This window comes from Heptranchias perlo, chromosome 26, assembly GCF_035084215.1.
Source record: "Heptranchias perlo isolate sHepPer1 chromosome 26, sHepPer1.hap1, whole genome shotgun sequence".
Classification (NCBI taxonomy): Eukaryota; Metazoa; Chordata; class Chondrichthyes; order Hexanchiformes; family Hexanchidae; genus Heptranchias; species Heptranchias perlo.
The window spans coordinates 8,276,216-8,298,972 of NC_090350.1; the positions used below are offsets into that span (position 1 = coordinate 8,276,216).

General features: G+C 45.2%; 1 protein-coding gene across 1 annotated transcript in view; it reads right to left on the reverse strand.

Moving 5' to 3' along the window:
- Window positions 1-22,757, reverse strand: part of LOC137342497 (adhesion G protein-coupled receptor B2-like) — a 697,882-nt gene that overhangs the window by 264,102 nt on the left and 411,023 nt on the right. The window contains exons 10-11 of the mRNA XM_068006399.1: window positions 10,660-10,854; window positions 7,195-7,263 (exon numbers count right to left, since the gene is read on the reverse strand). Coding sequence (XP_067862500.1) covers window positions 7,195-7,263; window positions 10,660-10,854 — 264 coding nt within the window. The remainder of the gene's footprint in view (window positions 1-7,194; window positions 7,264-10,659; window positions 10,855-22,757) is intronic.

Here is a 22,757-nt window from a genome sequence, read left to right on the forward strand (position 1 = left end):
ACAGTTCGGTGGCGGGGTGGGGGGGGGGAGGTGGGGGGCGGTCAGAGACATTTGTTAGACCAGGACTGCAGGAGAATGCTGCTGCTCTTCTTCAAATAGTAAGATCTTTTACATCCACCTAAACAGGCACATGGTCCTCGGTTTATTATCTCATCCGAAAGTCAGCATCTCTTCAGTACTGCACTGAAGGGTCAGCCTTGATTTTGTGCTCAAATGCCTGGCGTTGAACCCATATCCTTCTGACTCAGAGGCAAGAGTGTTACCAACTGAGCCAAACTGACTTGCAACAATGCTTTATAAAGGGAACATCCTATTTAACCAACCTCCTTGATTTCTTTGAGGAAATGACAACTCAAGTTAACTGTGATATAATTGTCAGTCTTAACTCAGTGGGTAGAACTCTCACCTCCGAGTTTGAAGGTCGTGGGTTTAAGTTCCATTCCAGAGACTTGAGCCCATAATCTAGGCTGACCCTTCAGTGCAGTACTGAGGGAGTTTTGTGCTGATGGAGGTGCTGTTTTTTAGGTGAGACGTTAAACCAATCTGCTCTCTCAGATGTATGTAAAGCATCCCATGGTATCATTTGAAGAAGGGCAGGGGAGGTGTCCTGGCCAAGGCTTATCCTTCAATTAACATAATTAAATCGGACTATCTGGTCATTTATCTCATTCCTGTTTGTGGGACCATGGCTGTGTAAAATTCCCTACAACGGTAATTATACTTCAAAAGTATTTCATTGGCTGTGAAGTGCCTTGCGACGTCCTGAGGACATGAAAGGCACTTTATAAATACAAATTCTTACTTTCTTTAAACCCTCTGGGGGTTATATTGGTTAACCCTCGAAACCGGGCGCAGGGGTTGCAGTATGCGATTAACCCGCGCCCGGTCGTTGCGATGCAGGCAGCACGTAACATTCATGCTGCCTGGTGATTTACCTGATTGCTGTGTGCAGCCAGCCCAACCTGCACTATTGAGTGGCTGCTCACCAGCAGGGGGCCCAGATATTGCAAGTGGCAAGCACCATTTAAAGGTAGCCTGCATCTCTTAAAGGGAAGGTGCATTGTGGCTGCAGGAAGTGGTGGAAGTAAATTGGGAAGTGAATCTGTGCTGCAATATAGTGCAGCATGGCGGTGATGGGAACGCTGGAATTTTTAATGAGCAACAACCGGGCTGCTCAAAGTTTGCGGGACTCTGATATTTGCAAAATATAAGATACGGATCCGCATGGAGTCTGAACGCAAATCAGACATCGCACATGTAAAAAAGATGCAGGTCCCGTCCCTATGTTTACAAACTGTTAAGTTATTTTAAAACATTGAATAAAGGTTGCGCACTACTAAATCCCACATCCTCCAATCTTTTTTTTTATTCGTTCATGGGATGTGGGTGTCGCTGGTGAGGCCGGCATTTATTGCCCATCCCAAATTGCCCTTGAGGAGGTGGTGGTGAGCCGCATTCTTAAACCGCTGCAGTCCATGTGGTGAAGGTTCTCCCACAGTGCTGTTAGGAAGGGACTTCCAGGATTTTGACCCAGCAACGATGAAGGAACGGCGATGTATTTCCAAGTCGGGATGGTGTGTGACTTGGAGGGTAACGTGCAGGTGGTGTCGTTACCATGTACCTGCTGCTATTGTCCTTCTAGGTGGTAGAGGTCGCGGGTTTGGGAAGTGCTGTCGAAGAAGACTTGGCGAGTTGTTGCAGTGCATCCTGTGGATGGTACACACTGCAGCCACAGTGTGCCGGTGGTGAAGGGAGTGAATGTTTAGGGTGGTGGATGGGGTGCCAATCAAGCGGGCTGCTTTGTTCTGGATGGTGTCGAGCTTCTTGAGTGTTGTTGGAGCTGCACTCATTCAAGCAAGTGGAGAGTATTCCATCACACTCCTGACTTGTGCCTTGTAGATGGTGGGAAGGCTTTGGGGAGTCAGGAGGTGAGTCACTCGCCGCAGAATACCCAGCCTCTGACCTGCTCTCGTAGCCACAGTATTTATATGGCTTGTCCAGTTAAGTTTCTGCTCAATGGTGACCCCCATGATGTTGAAGGTGGAGGATTCGGCGATGGTAATGCCGTTGAATGTCAAGGGGAGGTGGTTAGACTCTCTCTTGTTGGAGGTGGTCATTGCATGGCACTTGTCTGGCGCAAATGTTAGTTGCCACTTATCAGCCCAAGCCTGGATGTTGTCCAAGTCTTGCTGCATGCGGGCACGGACTGCTTCATTATCTGAGGGGTTGCGAATGGAACTGAACACTGTTCAATCATCAGTGAACATCCCCATTTCTGACCTTATGATGGAGGGAAGGTCATTGATGAAGCAGCTGAAGATGGTTGGGCCTAGGACACTGCCCTGAGGAACTCCTGCAGCAATGTCCTGGGGCTGAGATGATTGGCCTCCAACAACTACTACCATCTTCCTTTGTGCTAGGTATGACTCCAGCCACTCGAGAGTTTTCCACCTGATTCCCATTGACTTCAATTTTACTCAGGCTCCTTGGTGCCACATCCGGTCAAATGCTGCCTTGATGTCAAGGGCAGTCATTCTCACCTCACCTCTGGAATTCAGCTCTTTTGTCCATGTTTGGACCAAGGCTGTAATGAGGTCTGGAGCTGAGTGGTCCTGGCGGAACCCAAACTGAGCATCGGTGAGCCGGTTATTGGTGAGTAAGTGCCGCTTTATTGCACTGTCGACGACACCTTCCATCACTTTGCTGATGATTGAGAGTGGACTGATGGGGCGGTAATTGGCCGGATTGGATTTGTCCTGCTTTTTGTGGACAGGACATACCTGGGCAATTTTCCACATTGTCGGGTAGATGCCAGTGTTGTAACTGTACTGGAACAGCTTGGCTAGAGGCGCAGCTAGTTCTGGAGCACAAGTCCTCAGCACTACAGCCGGGAAGTTTGTCGGGGCACATAGCCTTTGCTGTATCCACTGCACTCAGCCGTTTCTTGATATCATGTGGAGTGAATTGAATTGGCTGAAGACTGGTTTCTGTAATGGTGGGGATATCGGGAGGCGGCCGAAATGGATCATTCACTCGGCACTTCTGGCTGAAGATGGTTGCAAACACTTCAGCCTTGTCTTTTGCACTCATGTGCTGGACTCCGCCATAGTTGAGGATGTGGATGTTTACATAGCCTCCTCCTCCTGTTAGTTGTTTACTTGTCCACCACCATTCACGACTGGATGTGACAGGACTGCAGAGCTTTGATCTGATCCGTTGGTTGTGGAATCGCTTAGCTCTGCCTATAGCATGTTGCTTCCGCTGTTTAGCATGCATGTAGTCCTGAGTTGTAGCTTCACCAGGTTGGCACCTCACTTTTAGGTACCCCTGGTGCTACTCCTGGCATGCTCTTCTACACTCCTCATTGAACCAGGGTTGATCCCCTGGCTTGTTGGTAATGGTAGAGTGAGGAATATGCCGGGCCATGAGGTTACAGATTGTGCTGGAATACAATTCTGCTGCTGCTGATGGCCCACAGCGCCTCATGGATGCCCAATTTTGAGCTGCTAGATCTGTTCTGAATCTATCCCATTTAGCACGGTGGTAGTGCCACACAACAACGTTGGATGGTGTCCTCAGTGCGAAGACAGGACTTCATCTCCACGAGGACTGTGCGGTGGTCACTCCTACCAATACTGTCATGGACAGATGCAACTGCGACAGGTAGATTGGTGAGGACGAGGTCAAGTAAGTTTTTCCCTCACGTTGGTTTGCTCACCATCTGCCGCAGGCCCAGTCTAGCAGCTATGTCCTTCAGGACTCGGCCAGCTCGGTCAGTAGTGGTGCTACCGAGCCACTCTTGGTGATGGACATTGAAGTCCCCCACCCAAAGTACATTCTGTGCCCTTGCTACCCTCAGTGCTTCCTCCAAGTGGTGTTCAACACAGAGGAGGACTGATTCATCAGCTGAAGGAGGGCGGTACGTGGTAATCAGCAGGAGGTTTCCTTGCCCACGTTTGACCTGATGCCATGAGATTTCATGGGGTCCAGAGTCAATGTTGAGGACTCCCAGGGCCGCTCCCTCCTGACTGTATATCATTGTACCGCCACCTCTGGTGGGTCTGTTCTGCCGGTGGGACAGGACATACCCAGGGATGGTGATGGAAGAGTCTGGGACATTGGCTGAAAGGTATGATTCTGTGAGTATGCTATGTCAGGCTGTTGCATGACTAGACTGTGGGACAGCTCTCCCAATTTTGGCACAAGTCCCCAGATGTTAGTGAGGAGGACTTTGCAGGGTCGACTGGGCTTGGTTTGCCTTTGTCTTATCCGGTGCCTGGTGGTCCGATGCTGGGTGGTCCGTCCGGTTTTATTCTTATTGTGACTTTTTTTGCACCCCAGACCCCACCAATCTGCCGTCATGAGTTTGTACCGGGGCCCCCGAGAGTGCACGAACCAAGGTTCTCTGATGATGCACTCGAGGCCTTGGTGCAAAAGGTGGACAGAAGGAGGGGCATCCTGTATCCACAGAGGGGGCAAGACATATTCTCCCGAGGCAGTGGGAGGCAGTGGGAGGCGCACATCATCATGAACATGGATGCAGTGTAGGAAGGAGTTCAATGCTTTGACATGAGTGGTCATGGTGAGTGAGGTTAACTGTCAAGTGGTAACTCCTACCAACTGCACCACTAGCCGCATCCACTGCTCCACACACTACACCTCCCATCACCCACCTACCAACAAACTCTTTCAATCACGACACAACTCTTCCAATCAGATGCTTTGTTTCACCCTCACACATTACCACTGTTGCAAGCCGCACACCCACAACTCACAAGTCTCACGTGCTGGCAGCTATTCAACCATGAGAGCCACATCACCCAAACATCTTGCAGGACACTCATCAACACATGTCCCGCTTTCTTGCAGGAGAAGGTGGTGCATAACAGAAGTCAGCAAGAGGCAGTAGCTCCGTGGAACATGAACCTGCTGTCCTCTTTCTGGATGACAGCATTCCTGTCCCACCCCTGCCACTCCGCCAGTGCCCTTGCTGTCGCCTGTCAGCCAGCCAGCCCACTCCCTGTAGAGGATTGAAACTTTATTATAGGAACAGGAGGAGGCCATTTAGCCCCTCGAGCCTGTTGCGCCTTTCAATGAGATCATGGTTGATCTGTGACCTAACTCCATATACCCGCCTTAGCCCCATATCCCTTAATACCTTTGGTTAGCAAAAATCTACCAATCTCAGATTTAAAATTAATTGAGCTAGCCGTTTGCAGAAGGGAGTTCCAAACTTCTACCACCCTTTGCGTGTAGAAGTGTTTCCTAACTTTATTCCTGCAAGTCCTGGCTCTAATTTTTAGGCTATGTCTCTTGGTCCTCGTATTCAAGTATAGGACACCTCCAGAAACAGGTACAAATGCATCAACAGCCAGAAGCAATAATCCAGCAATTAACCTGCAACTCCTAAATGATTCCTTTAAATAGCGCTGGTGCGGGGTCCTCCATGCTGTTTAAGACCTGTTCAGCTGTGCAAGGTTAAGACAGTGCGTTGGCTGGAGCGTGGAGTTCCAAAATTGCATCTGTCCCTTTAAATCAGCGTTGCACACTGATCTACCGCATATTGTCCCTACTTTACATGGTGCCGGTGCTCGTTGACTGCGCGTGCGCGAACGTCTTTACAAATATGGCATCCAGTGCACATCACGTTTATTCTGGACGCTATTTTTGGAGTTTAGAAGGCCGCGTAGCACCTACAAAACGGGCGCTGCGCGGCCCAATTTAGCCCCCACTGTGTCCAGTTTTGGTATCCTCACATGATGGATGATATTGAGGCTTTGGAGAGGGTGCAGCGACGGGCTACCAGACTAATTCCCAGTTTAAAGTTATCAAGATAGGCTAAAAGAGCTGAGACTCTATACTTTAGAGAAGCGTAGACTTAGGGGTGACCCGATTGAGGTTAATAAGATGATGAAGAGAATAGATCTTCGAGTTGACAGTTGACAGTTTGTTTCAATTAAATAGGTTAGGTAGAACCAGTGGTTACAATTTTAAGTTGTATAAGGCCAGAACTAGGTTAAATGTCAAGTGGTTCTTTTCCCAGAGAATAGTGGACCTCTGGAACAGGCTGCCGGCTCGTGCTGTGGATGCCAATTCACTGAATTCCTTCAAGCGAGAGCTGGACCTGTTTCTGGCTGGGGTGGAGATCACCTCGTACAAAAGGGTAGGTACTGCATAGCATTATCAGGGCCAGAGCGATCTCTGAACTAGTTTTGATCGCTTGGTGGGGGGCGTTCAGAGAGGAATTTCCCAGATTTTTTCTCCCAAATTGGCCGGGTTTTTATCTGGTTCTTTGCCTCTCCCAGGAGATTACAGGGTTTTGCGTGGGATGGGGACTGTATATATTGTGATACACAAGGTATCACAATTGTGTGGGACAAGGGGGATGGACCAGAGGGTCTTTTCCTGTCCGTCATTGTTTGTATGTTCAAAGCGCCCGACCAGCATTTTAGCCACACACCCGCCAAGTGGCCAGGATTAAAATTGGCCCAAAGGGCTTTTCAGCCCAGAAACTAGGCGATTGAGAGATGATCTTATAGATGCACATGATAGTAAACGGTATCGAGAAAGTTAATCCAGAAAACTACTTTAAATTAAACTGTGGGAGTAGGAGACAGGTTCCAAATAATAAAAGGTAACTTTAGCATTGATATCAGGAGGTTCTTCTTCACGCAGAGTGATGAAGCCGAAAATCCTGGAATCATTTAAGAAACAATAAGATGAAGCAGTGGAGTTCTTCTGGATGAATGATTAAGGTGGGCTGAATGACATTCCTCATCTGTAAACATCTTGTATTAAGGGACAGCTCACTGGGAATTAGAGGCAGATGAGGGGAAGCCAAAGATGGTCAGAAACAAATAAGTGGGAACAAGTAGAATAGGGGTAACTGAGGGGAGTCTTGATATATCACTGGATTTGGAAGCTAACCCAGCAAGGTCAAATAGCAGCAATGTCAAATAGTAGCTTTCTTACTAACATCCATCATTCTGTTGTTATATTTTTCATAACTTGCGATATTAAAAATCAAATTGAATACTAGACTTAATTTAATATACTTGTTGCCAGCATCGCTGAGCTGAGCCAAGGTATGTTTGACCCCCATTCCCAGTGCAAACAACATTGGCCACTTGACTGCAGACAGTTGGAAGTCATGAATAATCCCCAAGTAGGGTTGCATCGAAAGGGTTTACTCACCTGCTGTGCGTCATCCCATTTTGCTCTGTTCTCTGCTTCAAGCATGTAGCTGACAATCTGAAAGAACCTCTGGGTAAATAAAAAAGCAGAATGGAAATTATATCATTCTTTCATTTCTCCTCATCTCATTTTGCAAGTTATTTATTTTATAATATTGATCATTCACAGAGCTTTTGGAAATGTGATTCGAAAGAAAAGATCTGCAATTTTTTGGCCAAAAAGGTTTTCCACCACACACTGGTTAATCCCCAGAGTAATAGCTGGCGGTGAGCTTCATAATGATAAATCCACGGTACAGTTTAAATGATTTCATAAACTGTGAATGAAGCTGCAACGGGTTATGGGTGTCAGTAGAACCATGAGAATGAAATGATGCTGAATTGTATTGCCAGTATTACTGGTGAATGCAGAATACATTGAACAATTTATTTTAAAAAGTGGCCTCGACTTTAAACCCCCTTGCCCAGCGAGAATGGTGCTTGGGAGAGGTTAAGATTAGGCTGAGTCCATTTGCTGGCCTGAGGTCGCTCCATTCCCGCCCGGCGCCATTTCATCTTCGCCGACCTTCAAGTCGGCCAAGGCTCCCATTTGAGGCAGGCAGACGCCTACTTTACATTCAAAGGTAATTTTAACGTCGAGTCAGGGGAATACCCACACAGAGTGGAACCCGATAGCTGAACCACAGCGAGAGGTGACGACTGTCCAGAAGAGGCCAGGGTAAGTTTTGTAAATTAACTTTTTTGAGAACTCCTTGTAGGCCAGGGGTGTTCTCCCCAGTCCCGGCCTTGCCTTTCTATCTGCCAAAGTCCTTGCCCAGCGCTGGGGTCATTACGAGGACCGTTCCTTTGGGTCCCTGGCATCCTAACCTCCAGTGCTGATTTCGTGCCCCCGCCCGCCAGCCCTGATGTCAGTCCGGCTGGTTTTAGGTGGGAGACAGTGCTGGAATATTTAAATGAGGCCCAGGAGTTAAATTGGCCTGGGCTTCATGCTGAGCTCCCCATGGGGGTTTCCCTCCCGCCTGCACCTCTGCCCGTCCTAAATGCCGCCCTCCTCACCTTCCTCCCCCCCCCCCCAGTAAAAATCAAGGCCAGTTTGTTTTGTTCTTTCCTCGCCATTAGCCAGTTAGTGCGATTGTGCAGTAGGAGGCATGGATTGAAAGTGAACGCCTTTGAAATGGTAACAGAGATACAGTGACAGAGGACTGAAGTGCATGACTTCTTCATACTGGTAGTGTAGTGTCACTAGATTCTTTCTGTACCAGCTTACTGGGGACGTAGCAGTTCAGTAATTATAAATAGTGCTATCTGATTGTACACACCTTTCTGTCTCTATATATTTTGAAATACTGTGTAACCCTGATTATGCCAAAACTCATTTGGATATGTAAAATTTATATAGATGTAAGTGCTAGGGCTCACCCAATAGCCTGGTGAATAAAGGACTGAACTGTTTAATACTGAGCCATCCAGACCAGAGAGTCCCAGGTTTGATTCCTGGCATGTACTGAGTTAGCTGAACTCAGCTGGGTGGCAGCAGTTGGGGCGCTGCAATTGGCCTCTGGGTCTCTGGGCTGTGGAGCAGAAAAATCAGCCCAGGCTCTCGCTTCTGAATGCCATCCACTGACTCATGCTGGAAAAGTGAATGTACGTGGACATCAGGGTAGACTGTGCTGCCCTATATGGTCAATTAGCCATCTGCCACTCATTGTCTAGGCTCACACATGAAACACGATCGCTGGGTCATGGTATCAGAGTGCTGCCAGCGCCCATGGAACCATATGCCAGCAGAAATCAGCACCTTTAGGAGAGGAGGGAAGAGGGAAGGAAATTGGTGACAACGAAAACAACAACTTGCACTTATATAGTACCTTCAACACAGAAAAACATCCTAAGGTGCTTCACAGGGGCATGAGGAAAGCAGACACTGAGCCAAAGGGGAGATTAGAAAGGGTGATCAAAAGCTTGGTCAAAGACGTGGGTTTAAACAAGGTCTAAAAGGCGGAGGGGCAGAGGGGTTTAGGATGGGAATTCCTGAGAGCTTGGACCTAGGGGGCTAAAGGCATGACCACCAATGGTGAGGCGAAGGGAGAGGGGTTGCTGTCAGAGTAACAAAGAGTTCCGGGAGGAGAGGGTTTTAGAGAGGGAGGAGGTTGTAGAGATAGTGAGAGGAAAGGACAGAGTCTAGGAAAAGCGAGGACTGGGGTGGTGGATGAGCGGAACTTGGTGTGGGATAGGATAAGAGCAGCAGAGTTTTGGACAAGCTGGAGAGTATGGAGCATGGAGGTTGGGAGGCCAACAAGGAGAGCATTGAAATAATCAAGTCTGGAGGTGGCAAAAGTATGTATGAGGGTTTCAGTGGCAAATTGGCTGAGGTAGGGGTGGAGGAGGAGAATGATGTTATGGAGATGGAAGTATGCAATTTTTGTGATGGAGAGAATATGGGGTCTGAAACTCAGCTCAGAGTCAAACAGAATGCTGAGATTGCATTAAGTCTCGTTTAGCCTGAGACAGTGGCCAGGATGGGGAATAGTGTCAGTGGCAAAGGAGACGAGTTTGTGGCTGGGGCTGAAGCCGATAGTTTTGGTCTTCCCAATATTTGGAGGAAGTTAAGGCTAATCCAAAACTGGGTGTCAGACAAGAAGACTGACAGCACAGAGAAAGCGATGGGGTCAAGAGAATTTGTGGAGAGGTAGAGCTGGGTGTCATCAGTATAAAAAATATAGGAAACAAAACTGTTGAAAAAAATGTCAATGTTGAAATCCAGACTCAAAAAAATAAGTATATATGAGTACAATATAATCATCTCATTTATATAATTATATATCCAGGACCGAGCAGTTATCTTGCACGGCCCCTGCGCCACTGGACTCAAAATCCAGCCCCTTTATCACCAGTGTATTGTGGTTGCAATATATACCATCTACAGGATATATTGCCGCATCTCGCCAAGGTACCTCAACAGCACCACCCTCCACCATGACCTCGACCACCAAGGAGAACAAGAGCATCAATGTCATGACGACACCATCACCTCCAAGTTCCACTCCAAATCACACACCATCCTGACTTCGACACATATGGACGTTCCTTCGTCACCGGGTCGGAATTCTGATATTCTCTACCTAACACCATTGTGGGGGCATCTTTATTGCAAGAACCACAGCTATTCAAGAAGGCCCATAACCACCTTCTCAGGGCAACCAGGAATGGGCAGTACATCTGCCCTAGCCAGCATCACCTACATCCCAAGAACAATTTTTCTTTTAAAAAGCAAAATGTCTGTACAGGTGAGTGCTGTATGACCTTGTACTCTCTATGAGAGTTCCATGTGTGTAAGATGTTTGTATATGTGAGTGCTGTATGATCTTGTAAGCTCTTTAGGGCACCCAGATATGTATACGCTGAGACAATGGAAAATGTAAACAATTAAGCATTTAGAACATTAGTCATTAAGTACAATCCTCACTTGAACATCATCAGAAGCAGGAATATAGCTGGCTCTCTTGAATGTGTCTGTCACGTTCCGCAATATGTCTGCAGAGAACAAGAGATCTCCACTGTAGAAATTCTTTCTCTCCATTAAACCCAGCATGGTCCTTATGACTTGCGACATGCCCTCTCCTGCCAGGGTCCGCTGTCCCTTAGCTAGGTGCTCTCGGATCTAAATGAAACACATATTTAACATGTTGTCACTCAGAACAATTATATTACTTGAACATTTGCTGACATTAAATTAACTATTAGTTATATACAAACAGTGATTAATATCCTAGTCCCTTATTTTTAAATGATTTGCTCTAACACTGTGTCCAAATACCCATATTATTTTCTTTGTACACTGACAATCTGGGTGTTTACTCATATCTTCCCATTTCATTAGTTTAACCTTTAATGGTACTCAGGGACTCACCCTCGGGTCTGCAGATACAGCACTCAGGGTATCACATTCTGCCCTTACAGTGCTCAGAATATGCCATGCTTCCCGTTACAAGTAATAAATATTTCAAATGCCCTGAAGTACATAATATGATAATTTGGTTGCTATACACAAAGGGAAGAAGGGCATATTCTGAGCACTGTATGCAGGCCAAAGGGTGTTACCCTCAGTCTGCAGGACAATGGGTGATACTCTGAGTCTGGAGGACACAGGGTGATACCTTGAGTGCTGCATGTAGAGAACAGAGGGTGATACCCTGAGTGCTGTATCTGCAGATCAGAGGGTGATACCCTAAGTGCTGTAACACCAAGACCAAATGTGATTTCCTGAGCACTGTATCTATTGGTAGAGTTCAGTGTCCTAAGTACAGTATCTGCAGAGCAGAATGCGGTGTCCTGATAAATCAGTTTCAATGAAGCTATTTCCAGAAAGTAATCTCAATGGACAGCCAACAATAGAAATGGAAAACCACTAGCTGTACTGGGAGCATCTCAATAAGATGAAATAACCCCAGAGAAGAACTCATTTGTTACATGCCACCAGGTACAACTATATCATTGTTATGGGTTAAACTAATGAAATAAGGAGAAATGAGTAAACACCCTGAATGTTAGTGTGCAAAGGAATATACACAGCAGATCCTCTCCCTTCTCAAAAGGTGCTATCATGATGAAAGCATACTTGTCAAAGATCATTTATGTTTGATCACAGACACACAGCAAAGTGATGTAAAGTACATCAACACATGCCATGTTTAAACAACATCATATTGATAAATATAACAAATAAAGAAAGAACTTGCACTTAAACTGCAACTTATCACATCCTTAGATGTCTCAAAGTGCTTTAAGCCAATAGGTTACTTTTGAAACCACTGTTGTTACGTAAGCAAACGCATCCAATTTGCGCAGCATGGTCCCACAAACAGCAAATGAATAAATGACCAGATCATCTATTTTGAGCGATTGAAGCATCAATGTTGGCTAGGACACTGCTCTTTTTCGAATAATCCTGTAGGAACTTTTACATGCACCTGAGCTGGCAGAAAAAACTTTAGTTTAACATCTCATCCGAGAGATGGCACTACCCTTTTGGTACGCCATTGAGTCAAAATTATGTGTTCAATTCTATAGCAGAGTTTGAACCCACAGACTTCAGACTCTGAGGCAAGAGTGCTACTGATTGTGGAATTGCTCTTTGTACACTGACAATGTGTTAATTGTTAGTTGCAACATACTCGCTGAAAACATGATTTTCTAAGTGGGTTTTTCACAAGACAGAATGCCAACTGAAGAACGAATTAGAAGAGACTTCCAATATTGTCACTGAGTCGATTATGATTCATCCAAGTGACCACTTAACCAGGTATAAATAGTGCAGATGGAGAGAATTCAGCTGTGGAGTGCACAATTTGGAATGCCCTTTGGAAAGAATATGGAGATGCCAAAAGACCTGGATTACTGAAGACGTCCTGTAGATTACTGTATGCACAGGAGCCCTGGCACAATTCAGTAACTATGTCCCCGGTGAGACACAGCCTCTTCAAACATAATTCTCGGTGAGGTGACTCACCTTTAGTACATACATGGCAAGGGATAGTAATGAGTATTGGTTACACTCCTCTGATCTCCCAGGGTCGTCCACTGCTGGTCTTTCTGCTTCTTCTCCAAAATGTCCAGCAACGTGACACTCGATACTACAGCCATTCTCCTGTCTTCACCTGCCAACTCCCTCCACTGTTCTACTCCAGCATTTGTTGGACATAATTAATGCTTTGTATGTAATAAGGCAAGCCTGAGTAAATTTGTACACAATACTTTAACTGTTGCTTGACAAGCAAAAAAAAATGTCAGGTCTGTACTCTAACTTGCACAACTAGTTCCTCACATGTGCACTTTAAGGAGAGGGTAGAAGTGAATGCATACATTGCTTGCAGTGATGCACCAAATTACTACACATTAACCCACACTCAGTTCGTGCATTGCATGTTGACAATTTCAATTAAAAAAGGATTTCAAACTCATCATTTAGAAAAGAATCGTACTGTGTTCAGGCCATTGTAGAGTTGCAGTTGGACAGCATGTTTTTTGTTGCAAGTGCAGTGTGGAAGCGCAGACTTTTATAGATTGTAAAGTTTTAAGGTAATTCAGTGTAGCTATATACAAAATTATATTGTGGAGAAGTGTCGTGCCTGAATCAGGATGTGTATAAACTGCAGATGCAGACAGTGTGCTAATCTCAGGAGAACAGCTCGTTTAACTAGTCACTCAGCAGCTTAATCTGAACAGGAAATATTCAACTGGAACATTTATCTGCCACTAACATGATTAGACTTCTAACATATACAGCTGTCTTTCGATAGCATTTGAACTGACTTTATTTCATGTGCTGAGCATTATGATGATCTAATTGATTGACAGAACTAGCTCAAGGAGCTGAATGGCTTACTCCTGTTTTTATGTTCTATGAACTGGGGGATATTATGTAATTCAATATGGATTTTATAACTAAGCATTATGGCTGAATTTAGAATTCTATCAAATGGGAATGATTGGGAAGTAGTTCGATGTAGTGGAACTTCACACAATGAAAGTGAAGGGAAAAGATTGGAATCATTGGAATAACATTATCGGGGGTTGACTACTCATAAACATAATGTTGATTTTTCAGTAGCTTCAAACGTTCGAACAAAATATTATTTACCTGGCTGCAATAGCAAATAGGCATTGAAATCAAAAATATAGCAAGGTTGCAAACTCTTATGAATATTGCAAAGTTGGAGCTGAATTAGTTCTCATCCCATATATTTTCAAAAGGCATAGTGAACAAACGGGTATGAGGTATTTGAGAAAGTAGATAATATCTTAGATCGCTATAAAGTTTCATAAAAAATTAGATTATTTTTATATAAAACTCAACAGGAATCGATGCAAATAGCTTTTTTTATTTATGAAAAATAATTTTATTCTGACCAAAACATTGTGACTTGAGTTACCTTATTATTTTCATACCACGTAGAAAGGATACAAAAAACTGAGAAAGCCACTGAGATTTGAACATTTGATGTATCACATTAGTACCAAAAACAACCTTAAAAAAGGGGTTCAGTATTTTCTACTTCTATTGTTCACTATCAAACGTATTGAAATAGATTTTAACTCCCCCACCCGCCCAGCCGGCAGGAATAGCGCAGGATGCAGGTTAAGATGGCGGGGGTGTTTTTTAAAATTCGTTCATGGGATGTGGGCGTCGCTGGCGAGGTCAGCATTTATTGCCCATCCCTAATTGCCCTTGAGAAGGTGGTGGTGAGCCGCCTTCTTGAACCGCTGCAATCCGTGTGGTGAAGGTTCTCCCACAGTGCTGTTAGGAAGAGAGTTCCAGGATTTTGACCAGCGACAATGAAGGAACGGCGATATATTTCCAAGTCGGGATGGTGTGTGACTTGGAGGGGAACGTGCAAGTAGTGTTGTTCCCATGTGCCTGCTGCCCTTGTCCTTCTAGATGGTAGAGGTCGCGGGTTTGGGAGGTGATGTCGAAGAAGCCTTGGCGAGTTGCTGCAGTGCATCCTGTGGATGGTACACTCTGCAGCCACAGTGCGCCGATGGTGAAGGAAGTGAACGTTTAGGGTGGTAGATGGGGTGCCAATCAAGCGGGCTGCTTTGTCCTGGATGGTGTCGAGCTTCTTGAGTGTTGTTGGAGCTGCACTCATCCAGGCAAGTGGAGAGTATTCTATCACAATCCTGACTTGTGCCTTGTAGATGGTGGAAAAGCTTTGGGGAGTCAGGAGGTGAGTCACTCGCCGCAGAATATCCAGCCTCTGACCTGCTCTTGTAGCCACAGTATTTATATGGCTGATCCAGTTAAGTTTCTGGTCAATGGCGACCCCCAGGATGTTGATGGTGGGGGATTGGGCGATGGTAATGCTGTTGAATGTCAAGGGGAGGTAGTTAGACTTTCTCTTGTTGGAGATGGTCATTGCCTGGCACTTGTCTGGTGCGAATGTTTCTTGCCACATATCAGCCCAAGCCTGGATGTTGTCCAGGACCTGCTGCATGCGGGCTCGGACTGCTTCATTATTTGAGGGGTTGCGAATGGAACTGAACACTGTGCAATCATCAGCGAACATCCCCATTTCTGACCTTATGATGGAGGGAAGGTCATTGATGAAGCAGCTGAAGATGGTTGGGCCTAGGACACTGCCCTGAGGAACTCCTGCAGCAATGTCCTGGGGCTGAGATGATTGGCCTCCAACAACCACTACCATCTTCCTTTGTGCTAGGTATGATTCCAGCCACTGGAGAGTTTTCCCCCTGATTTCCATTGACTTCAATTTTACTAGGGCTCCTTGGTGCCACACTTTTGTCCATGTTTGGACCAAGGCTGTAATGAGGTCTGGAGCCGAGTGGTCCTGGCGGAACCCAAACTGAGCATCAGTGAGCAGGTTATTGGTGAGTAAGTGCTGCTTGATAGCACTGTCGACGACACCTTCCATCACTTTGCTGATGATTGAGAGTAGACTGATGGGGCGGTAATTGGCCGGATTGGATTTGTTCTGCTTTGTCCTGAACAGGACATACCTGGGTTGTGTCAAGATCCCGATGCATTCCCGTCATTGTAACTTACCTGAGAACAGACACGAGGGCTGCCCATCCTTGGCAGGCGGGGGCTTACTTTACGTTGAAAAATTGCGGACCAATGACATCATCAGCATCACAACGGCACTATTGCTTCCTGATTCGGGTGGCCCGCACGGGGCTAATCCCTACAGCTTATCCATGGCGTGAGTGGCCAGAAGAGGCCAAGGTAAGTTGGAAGAAATTACTTTTCTGTGGAATCCTTTTGGGCCAGGAAGAGCTGGAGTGCTCCCCTGTGCCTCTGCAAGATGTTCTTGGGCCTCACCAGCTCTGGCTTGCTCTCCCTCCAAGTGCCATTATTCCTTGTCCCCCTCCCTATTATTCCCCTTCCTAGCACTAACTTCATGCTGGGGACTGATCCCTTGTGTCCCCGTGCCCCCGAACCGATTTCCGCTCCTGCCCGCCGCCCTTGACATCACTCATTCCGGTTTCGGGCAGGAGACTGTCTTTGAATATTTAAATGAGGCTTGGGAGCTAAAATAGCCCAGGCGTTATGCTGGGCTCCCTGAAGGGTTTTCATTCCCGCTCTGCACCCCCACCCGCCTCGAAAATTTACCCTATTGTATTTTAGGCTGAGAAGCTGTACTTTTTAACATGGAATTGCATCCAGTGTCAGTTCCCTGATGTAAAAGTGCAACCTAATTCTTATAAGTGAGATTGGCTCAGAATTTCCTCGCAGTTTTCAGCACAAGAGCCACTTTGCACCGTTTGGTTTTCCAAGGAAACGAGTGCAAAGATGACTTCTGCGGTTTTACGCCGAAATCTCACTATACGTAAATTTCCTCAATCCTTTGCACTGGACCTGAGTTAGATCCACCAAAACCTCAATTTGTTCATTAACACAGCCCCACCTCCATGCAAAAGTCCAAAATGCAAGTTTCATGTATTTCTGCCAGTTCTCAACAGGTGTAAATTTATAGGTGCAGCTGGAGCCGAAGTCACCTGATATGGGCGTAATTCAGCTGTTCTAGCCTCGGAAGAGTCCCCAAACTCGGTGATTTTTGTGGCTTTTTTCATTCAGAGACCTGTGTTAAAGTTCACCAAAGTGCTGTCAATCTCTGAAACTGAGATTGTTAGGACCTCACCCTCCCCACGATTTTTGGAAGGAACAATCATCTCCAATAGCCTTCCCAATGAGCATACCGATCTTCAACATGATAAAGGAAGAGGAACAGCAGCAGCAGAGGCAAGGGCTCTGAGAGTGAGGCGCCATGGCAGAAGACAGTAGCCTGATATATTTCATCTATTGGTGGTGCTTTTTATGGTCCGGCACCGTCAAATAAGCTCTGCAGGAAGTTTCGGCATAGGTTCCTGTCAGCAAGGCCAGCATAACAATGGGCGTAAAGTGGACAAAATGCTTACATATGGCTCTTTAACGACTTTGATGGGCTTATTAAAGATTTATGTTCAGAAAGCAATGTAGTTTTCCATGGTGGAGTATGTTAAAGAGCTCCCTCTTGGGTTAGAGTTCCAGTGCAAAGTCAGCTGAGACACAGGAATTTGGGGCAGGACCTTAAACAACAGGCACAACAAATCCCGCCTGGGAACAGGAGTAGGTGCATTGGTGATTGAGCATGTGGGGGTATATTTTTCTGCCATTTTAAATAGGTTAACGCCCGAGTTAAAAAAGCACAGAGGGATCTAGCTCATTAAGCTTTTGTATTGGAGCAAAACCAGTCAGAAAACCTACTTTTATTATACCCATTTCAAGCTGCAAGGAAGCCAGCAGTAATAAAAGCAAAAGAATATCATATGACTGATTTTCCTCTCCAGTTTTTTAATCTTTCATCAAACTTTACAAACCCAGGAAAATATGCCCACTGATTCGCAGAGGGCAAGAGACTGTGATGCTGCTATTACAGTTTCTTAAGCGTTTCTAATAAGTTTGCAGACTAAGTAAAGCTTGAATGCCTGCTAATGAACCAGTTTTATGAAAGAAAAATGTTATGGCAAAATTAATACTCATTTTTGTGAACTTCAATCTTCCTTGTTTATGGCAGGAGGATGGAGTGAGGCACTGCAGGTCGAAAGATAACTGAAGCGAGTCCAAAAACTAATTACTGTTGAGGTTAAGTTGCAGTGGAGTAATGAAATGGATGGGGGGGTCGGGGAGGAGGTGAAGTTATATCATTTACCCATAACTTGTAGCACGAACAAATGTCATGATCACTGAAGTGGTCGCAAGTAAGAATGTTCTGAGCAGAGTTAAAGGATCTAACCCAGTCTTACTGTGCTCTAATCAAAGGAATCGGAGACAGCTGAGAAACAGTCACACCAAGTAAATGAAGAGGAGAAAGAGTGATGACTCCCCAGCAGGCTCGACTTCTCTTTCGTAGGCTAGAGTAAGAGTGAGAAATGAAAACAGAAGCTACCGTGTGGGTCATGGTGTGAAACAGCATTTATACAAAGGCAACATAACACAAATGCCAAAGTTGTGAAAGAGTTAAGTTTGGTTGAATCCACTAGTTGTAGAAATGCCATGTCATATCGAGGGCTAGAGTTTTTTCATTTTCTTTTCTAGCTAAGCTTCCCACTTTTTCTTTATACTCTTCTCTTTGTCTTTCAGGTCTGATAATGTTTCAGCCAAGAGGGTGAGCATAAATCCTGCTAATAATGTATGGTGACTTTGTGTTTCTGGGTGGGGGAGGAGCCTCATCCACCAGAAGTACATATTAAATATTCAGATATGTAATTTTCCAGCCCTGAATGTAAATGGTCAGGAAATCATATGCAATATGGGCCTGAATTTTTGATGTGCACTGCCTTTGGGCAAGGTTTCCTGCTGGGAGTGTGAAGTCAGAAAATCACCCCTGTGTTTGTGAGAGAGGATGAGAGAGGGAGAGAAATGACAGGGTAAATGACAAAGAAAGATAGTGACACAAAAAAAGATTTAGTTAGTGAGAATGAAGCAGAGAAGCAGCTCCAGAAAGAAAGAAATAGGCGTAGATTCTCCATTGGTCGTGCTTTACGGTGGGAACACCGGGCAGTGGGCATTGCACCTTGACAAGTGGCATAGCTGTTACCACACTTAATTCCAGTTTCCTGCCTCATTACTCATTAAAGATGAGCTCCCAGTGGGGAATTCATCAGTCATGGATAGCTTGATGATTCGGGGATAGGATATTCAGCACTGCAGTACCGACTAAGTCCTGAGGAGCTGTTTATAGGAAATGTACTTTTTTATATGCAAACGTTGTGGAGAAGTTGTACCTTGCCTACATTCTAGAGTTCTAATGGACACCCCCCGCCCCCCCCCCCCCCAAATTAAGGCAGCAATAAAGGTTCTACATCAAGAAGTGGAGAAAAGGTGGTTTCTCTGTTCCTAATACACTCTGTCCACAGTAGAGTGGTCAACACTGCCTGGCAAGAGGTGATTGCAATGCACCACTTCAGTACACTGGCAGCAAATCTGCAAAAGGTTTTCAGACCTGAAGAAACTAGCCAAGGTATGTTGACCTATCAGTGCCTTATGCCAACTAGTTGTGCAAAGTTTGCATGTCACAAAATATTTTCTTGCATCCTGTTACACAATGACGGTTGTCCCATCCAAATCCAAATCTCCACTGCCTTACACCTCTTTGAATGATTGCCACAAATTTCCTAACTGCAGGAAGGCACAAAAAAAACCTTAAAAAGAACTTTGATAAGAATTAGCTGCATCAAACCTGTTCATGTGCGCACATGCACACAGACAATGGGTTGTACTGCAAGATATCCCTGATCTGTCCAGGCACCTGAAGCACTAATTCAAATGCCAATAGTGCTCTGTTCCATGATCACTCTAGTAGATACATGGATGTTATTGTATCTACATTCACTTTCTGACACTGGGTCTTGTAAGGATGTCATTAGCCTTTGTCTTCTAGGAGTCATTCTTCAAGCTGGGCTTCTCTTTAATACAGAATTGGGTGAGTGGGCGGAGATTTGGCAGATGCAATACAATATTGGAAAATGTGAGGTTATGCACTTTGGCAGGAAAAATCAGAGAGCAAGTTATTATCTTAATGGCGAGAAACTGGAAAGTACTGCAGTACAAAGGGATCTGGGGGTCCTCGTGCAAGAAAATCAAAAAGTTAGTATGCAGGTGCAGCAGGTGATCAAGAAGGCCAATGGAATGTTGGCTTTTATTGCTAGGGGGATAGAATATAAAAACAGGGAGGTATTGCTGCAGTTATGTAAGGCACCTGGAATACTGCATACAGTTTTGGTGTCCATACTTAAGAAAAGACATACTTGCTCTCGAGGCAGTACAAAGAAGGTTCACTCGGCTAATCCCGGGGATGAGGGGATGGACATATGAGGAGAGGTTGAGTAGATTGGGACTCTACTCATTGGAGTTCAGAAGAATGAGAGGCGATCTTATTGAAACATATAAGATTGTGAAGGGGCTTGATTGGGTGGATGCTGTAAGGATGTTCCCAAGGATGGGTGAAACTAGAACTAGGGGGCATAATCTTAGAATAAGGGGCTGCTCCTTCAAAACTGAGATGAGGAGAAACTTCTTCACTCAGAGGGTAGTAGGTCTGTGGAATTTGTTGCCCCAGGAAGCTGTGGAAGCTACATCATTAAATAAATTTAAAACAGAAATAGACAGTTTCCTAGAAGTAAAGGGAATTAGGGGTTACGGAGAGCGGGCAGGAAATTGGACATGAAGCTGAGTTCGGATCGGTCAAGGCCCTGTGGGTGGTGGAGCGGGCCCAGGGGCTGAGTGGCCGGGTCCTGCTCCTACTTCTTGTGTTCTTTAGATTTGAGGTTAGGATCAGATCAGCCATGATCTTAATGAATGGCGGAGCAGGCTCGAGGGGCCGATTGGCCTACTCCTGCTCCTATTTCTTATGTTCTTATGTAACCCAGGGACTGAGGAACTGGACATTAATCTGTATTATCCTGGGCTTCTCATCACTCACCACCTGAATATTGATGGATTTTACTCTTGAAGTTCATGAATACCATGGCCTTGTGTTTAGGGGCCCAGAAGTCCACATGGGTGCCCCAAGCTTTGGGGAATCCTGCGATGTGGAAGAATGTCAATGCCCTATCATTCTGCTGTTGCATTGCTGAGTAACTGATGTTGCAGATGTGGCCTGTAGCAGCCACAGAGATAGACCATGTAGGAGAGGCAGTGGAGGAGGATGGTATGATCAACTGTGTCAAACTTAGTGGAGACATTGAGGTTGGAGAATGCACCACAGTCGCAGATACAGAGGATATCATTGACAACAGTGGTTTAGGTGCTGTGAGCAGGGTAGAAACTGGACTGGAGGGATTCAAAGAGGGAGTTGTGGGAGATATAAGCACAGAGCTGCAAGGTGACAACATGTTCAAGGACACTAGACAAGAAAGAGAAGTTAGCAATGGGGCGGTAATTAGAGAACAACAGGAGAAGGGTGAGGACTTTGAGAAGGAGCAGGATGACAGTAGTTTTGAAATGGAGAGGGTCAGTGCCTAAACAAAGGGACTCAGAGAGTGTGGAGGGAAGATGAGAGAGAATCTGTATAGTGATGGAGGGTTAGGGTGAGTGAGGGGCAGGTTGAGGGTACAGAAGGTGGGAGGAGGAGACGACCACCGAGGCAGATGCAGGAATGCTTTAATCCATGAGTTCTTCACACTTAATGTTAAAAGGGGTATGTGGAAGAGGGTTTGAGGAGATGGTTTGTTGTAGAGAAATAGAAGTTCTTTCTTTCTTTCTTTGAAGACAGAAGACAAGGAGGCATTTAACATATCAATAGTGGCAGCCATGTCATAGCAGGTGGAGGACCAGTAGAGGAGATAGTCGGAAGTTATAGAACTTGTTGGCGAGTGAGTTGAGGGGAGGTTTTTTCCAAGGGCAGAGGGCAATGGTAGTGGGGTTAGAATTATTGGAATTGTGTGGGTGGTAAGGGAGATGAGGTAATGGTCAGAGATGGCCATATCAATGATCAAGACCTGAGGTGGGGAGACCACTTGGCTGTAGATATGGAAGATATAACAGTTTTTATAAATTTATTGATAGTAGGAGAATGGCTAAGGGAGATGTAGGCCCATAAAAGACAGGTGTAGGTGATATGGTAATAGATAACAAGATAATGACAGATTTATTAAACAAATACTTTGTATCCATTTTCACAGTAGAGGACGAGGATAAAATACCAATGATAGAAGGCAAACTAAAAATAAATCAAGGGGAAGAACTTATTGTATTCAATATTAGTTAAAAAAAAATGATAATGGAGAAAATAATGGGACATAGAATAAATAATTTTCCAGGACCTGATGGTTTCCACCCTAGGGTATTAAATAAAGTAGGTGAGAAAATTGTAGAAGTGTTAGCTATAATCTTTCGAAGCTCTTTTGATTCGGGAATTGTGCCATTAGACTAGAAAATTGCTAATGTCACTCCACTACTTAAGAGAGAAACCAAGTAACGACAGGCCTGTCAGTTTAACGTCAATTGTGGGGAAACTACTAGAATCTGTCATTAAGGATGGAGTGACTGAACACTTGAGCAAATATGAGCTGATCAGAGAGAGCCAGCATGGCTTTGTTAAAGATAAGTCACGTCTGACTAATCTAGTTGAATTTTTTGAGGTTACTATTAAGGTAAATGTAAGGAATCTTACAACACCAGGTTATAGTCCAACAAATTTATTTTAAAATCACAAGCTTTCGGAGATTATCTCCTTCGTCAGATGAATGAGTGAAAAGGTTCTCAAATCGCATATCTTATACTATGTTGGGACAGCATCACACCAATCAAAAGGTGTCGTTGTTATTCAAACAGGCCAGTCACGGAGAACAGCACGTCCCAGTACACTGGATATACATTGTGTCGATTACACAGGCAGGCAGAAAGAAACTCAAAATGGCAGAGAGAGAGAGAATTTTAAAAAACATATAATTTTTTTCCCCCTTTTTGCTGGTGGGGTTACGTGTAGCGTGACATGAACCCAAGATCCCGGTTGAGGCCGTCCTCATGGGTGCGGAACTTGGCTATCAACTTCTGCTCGACGATTT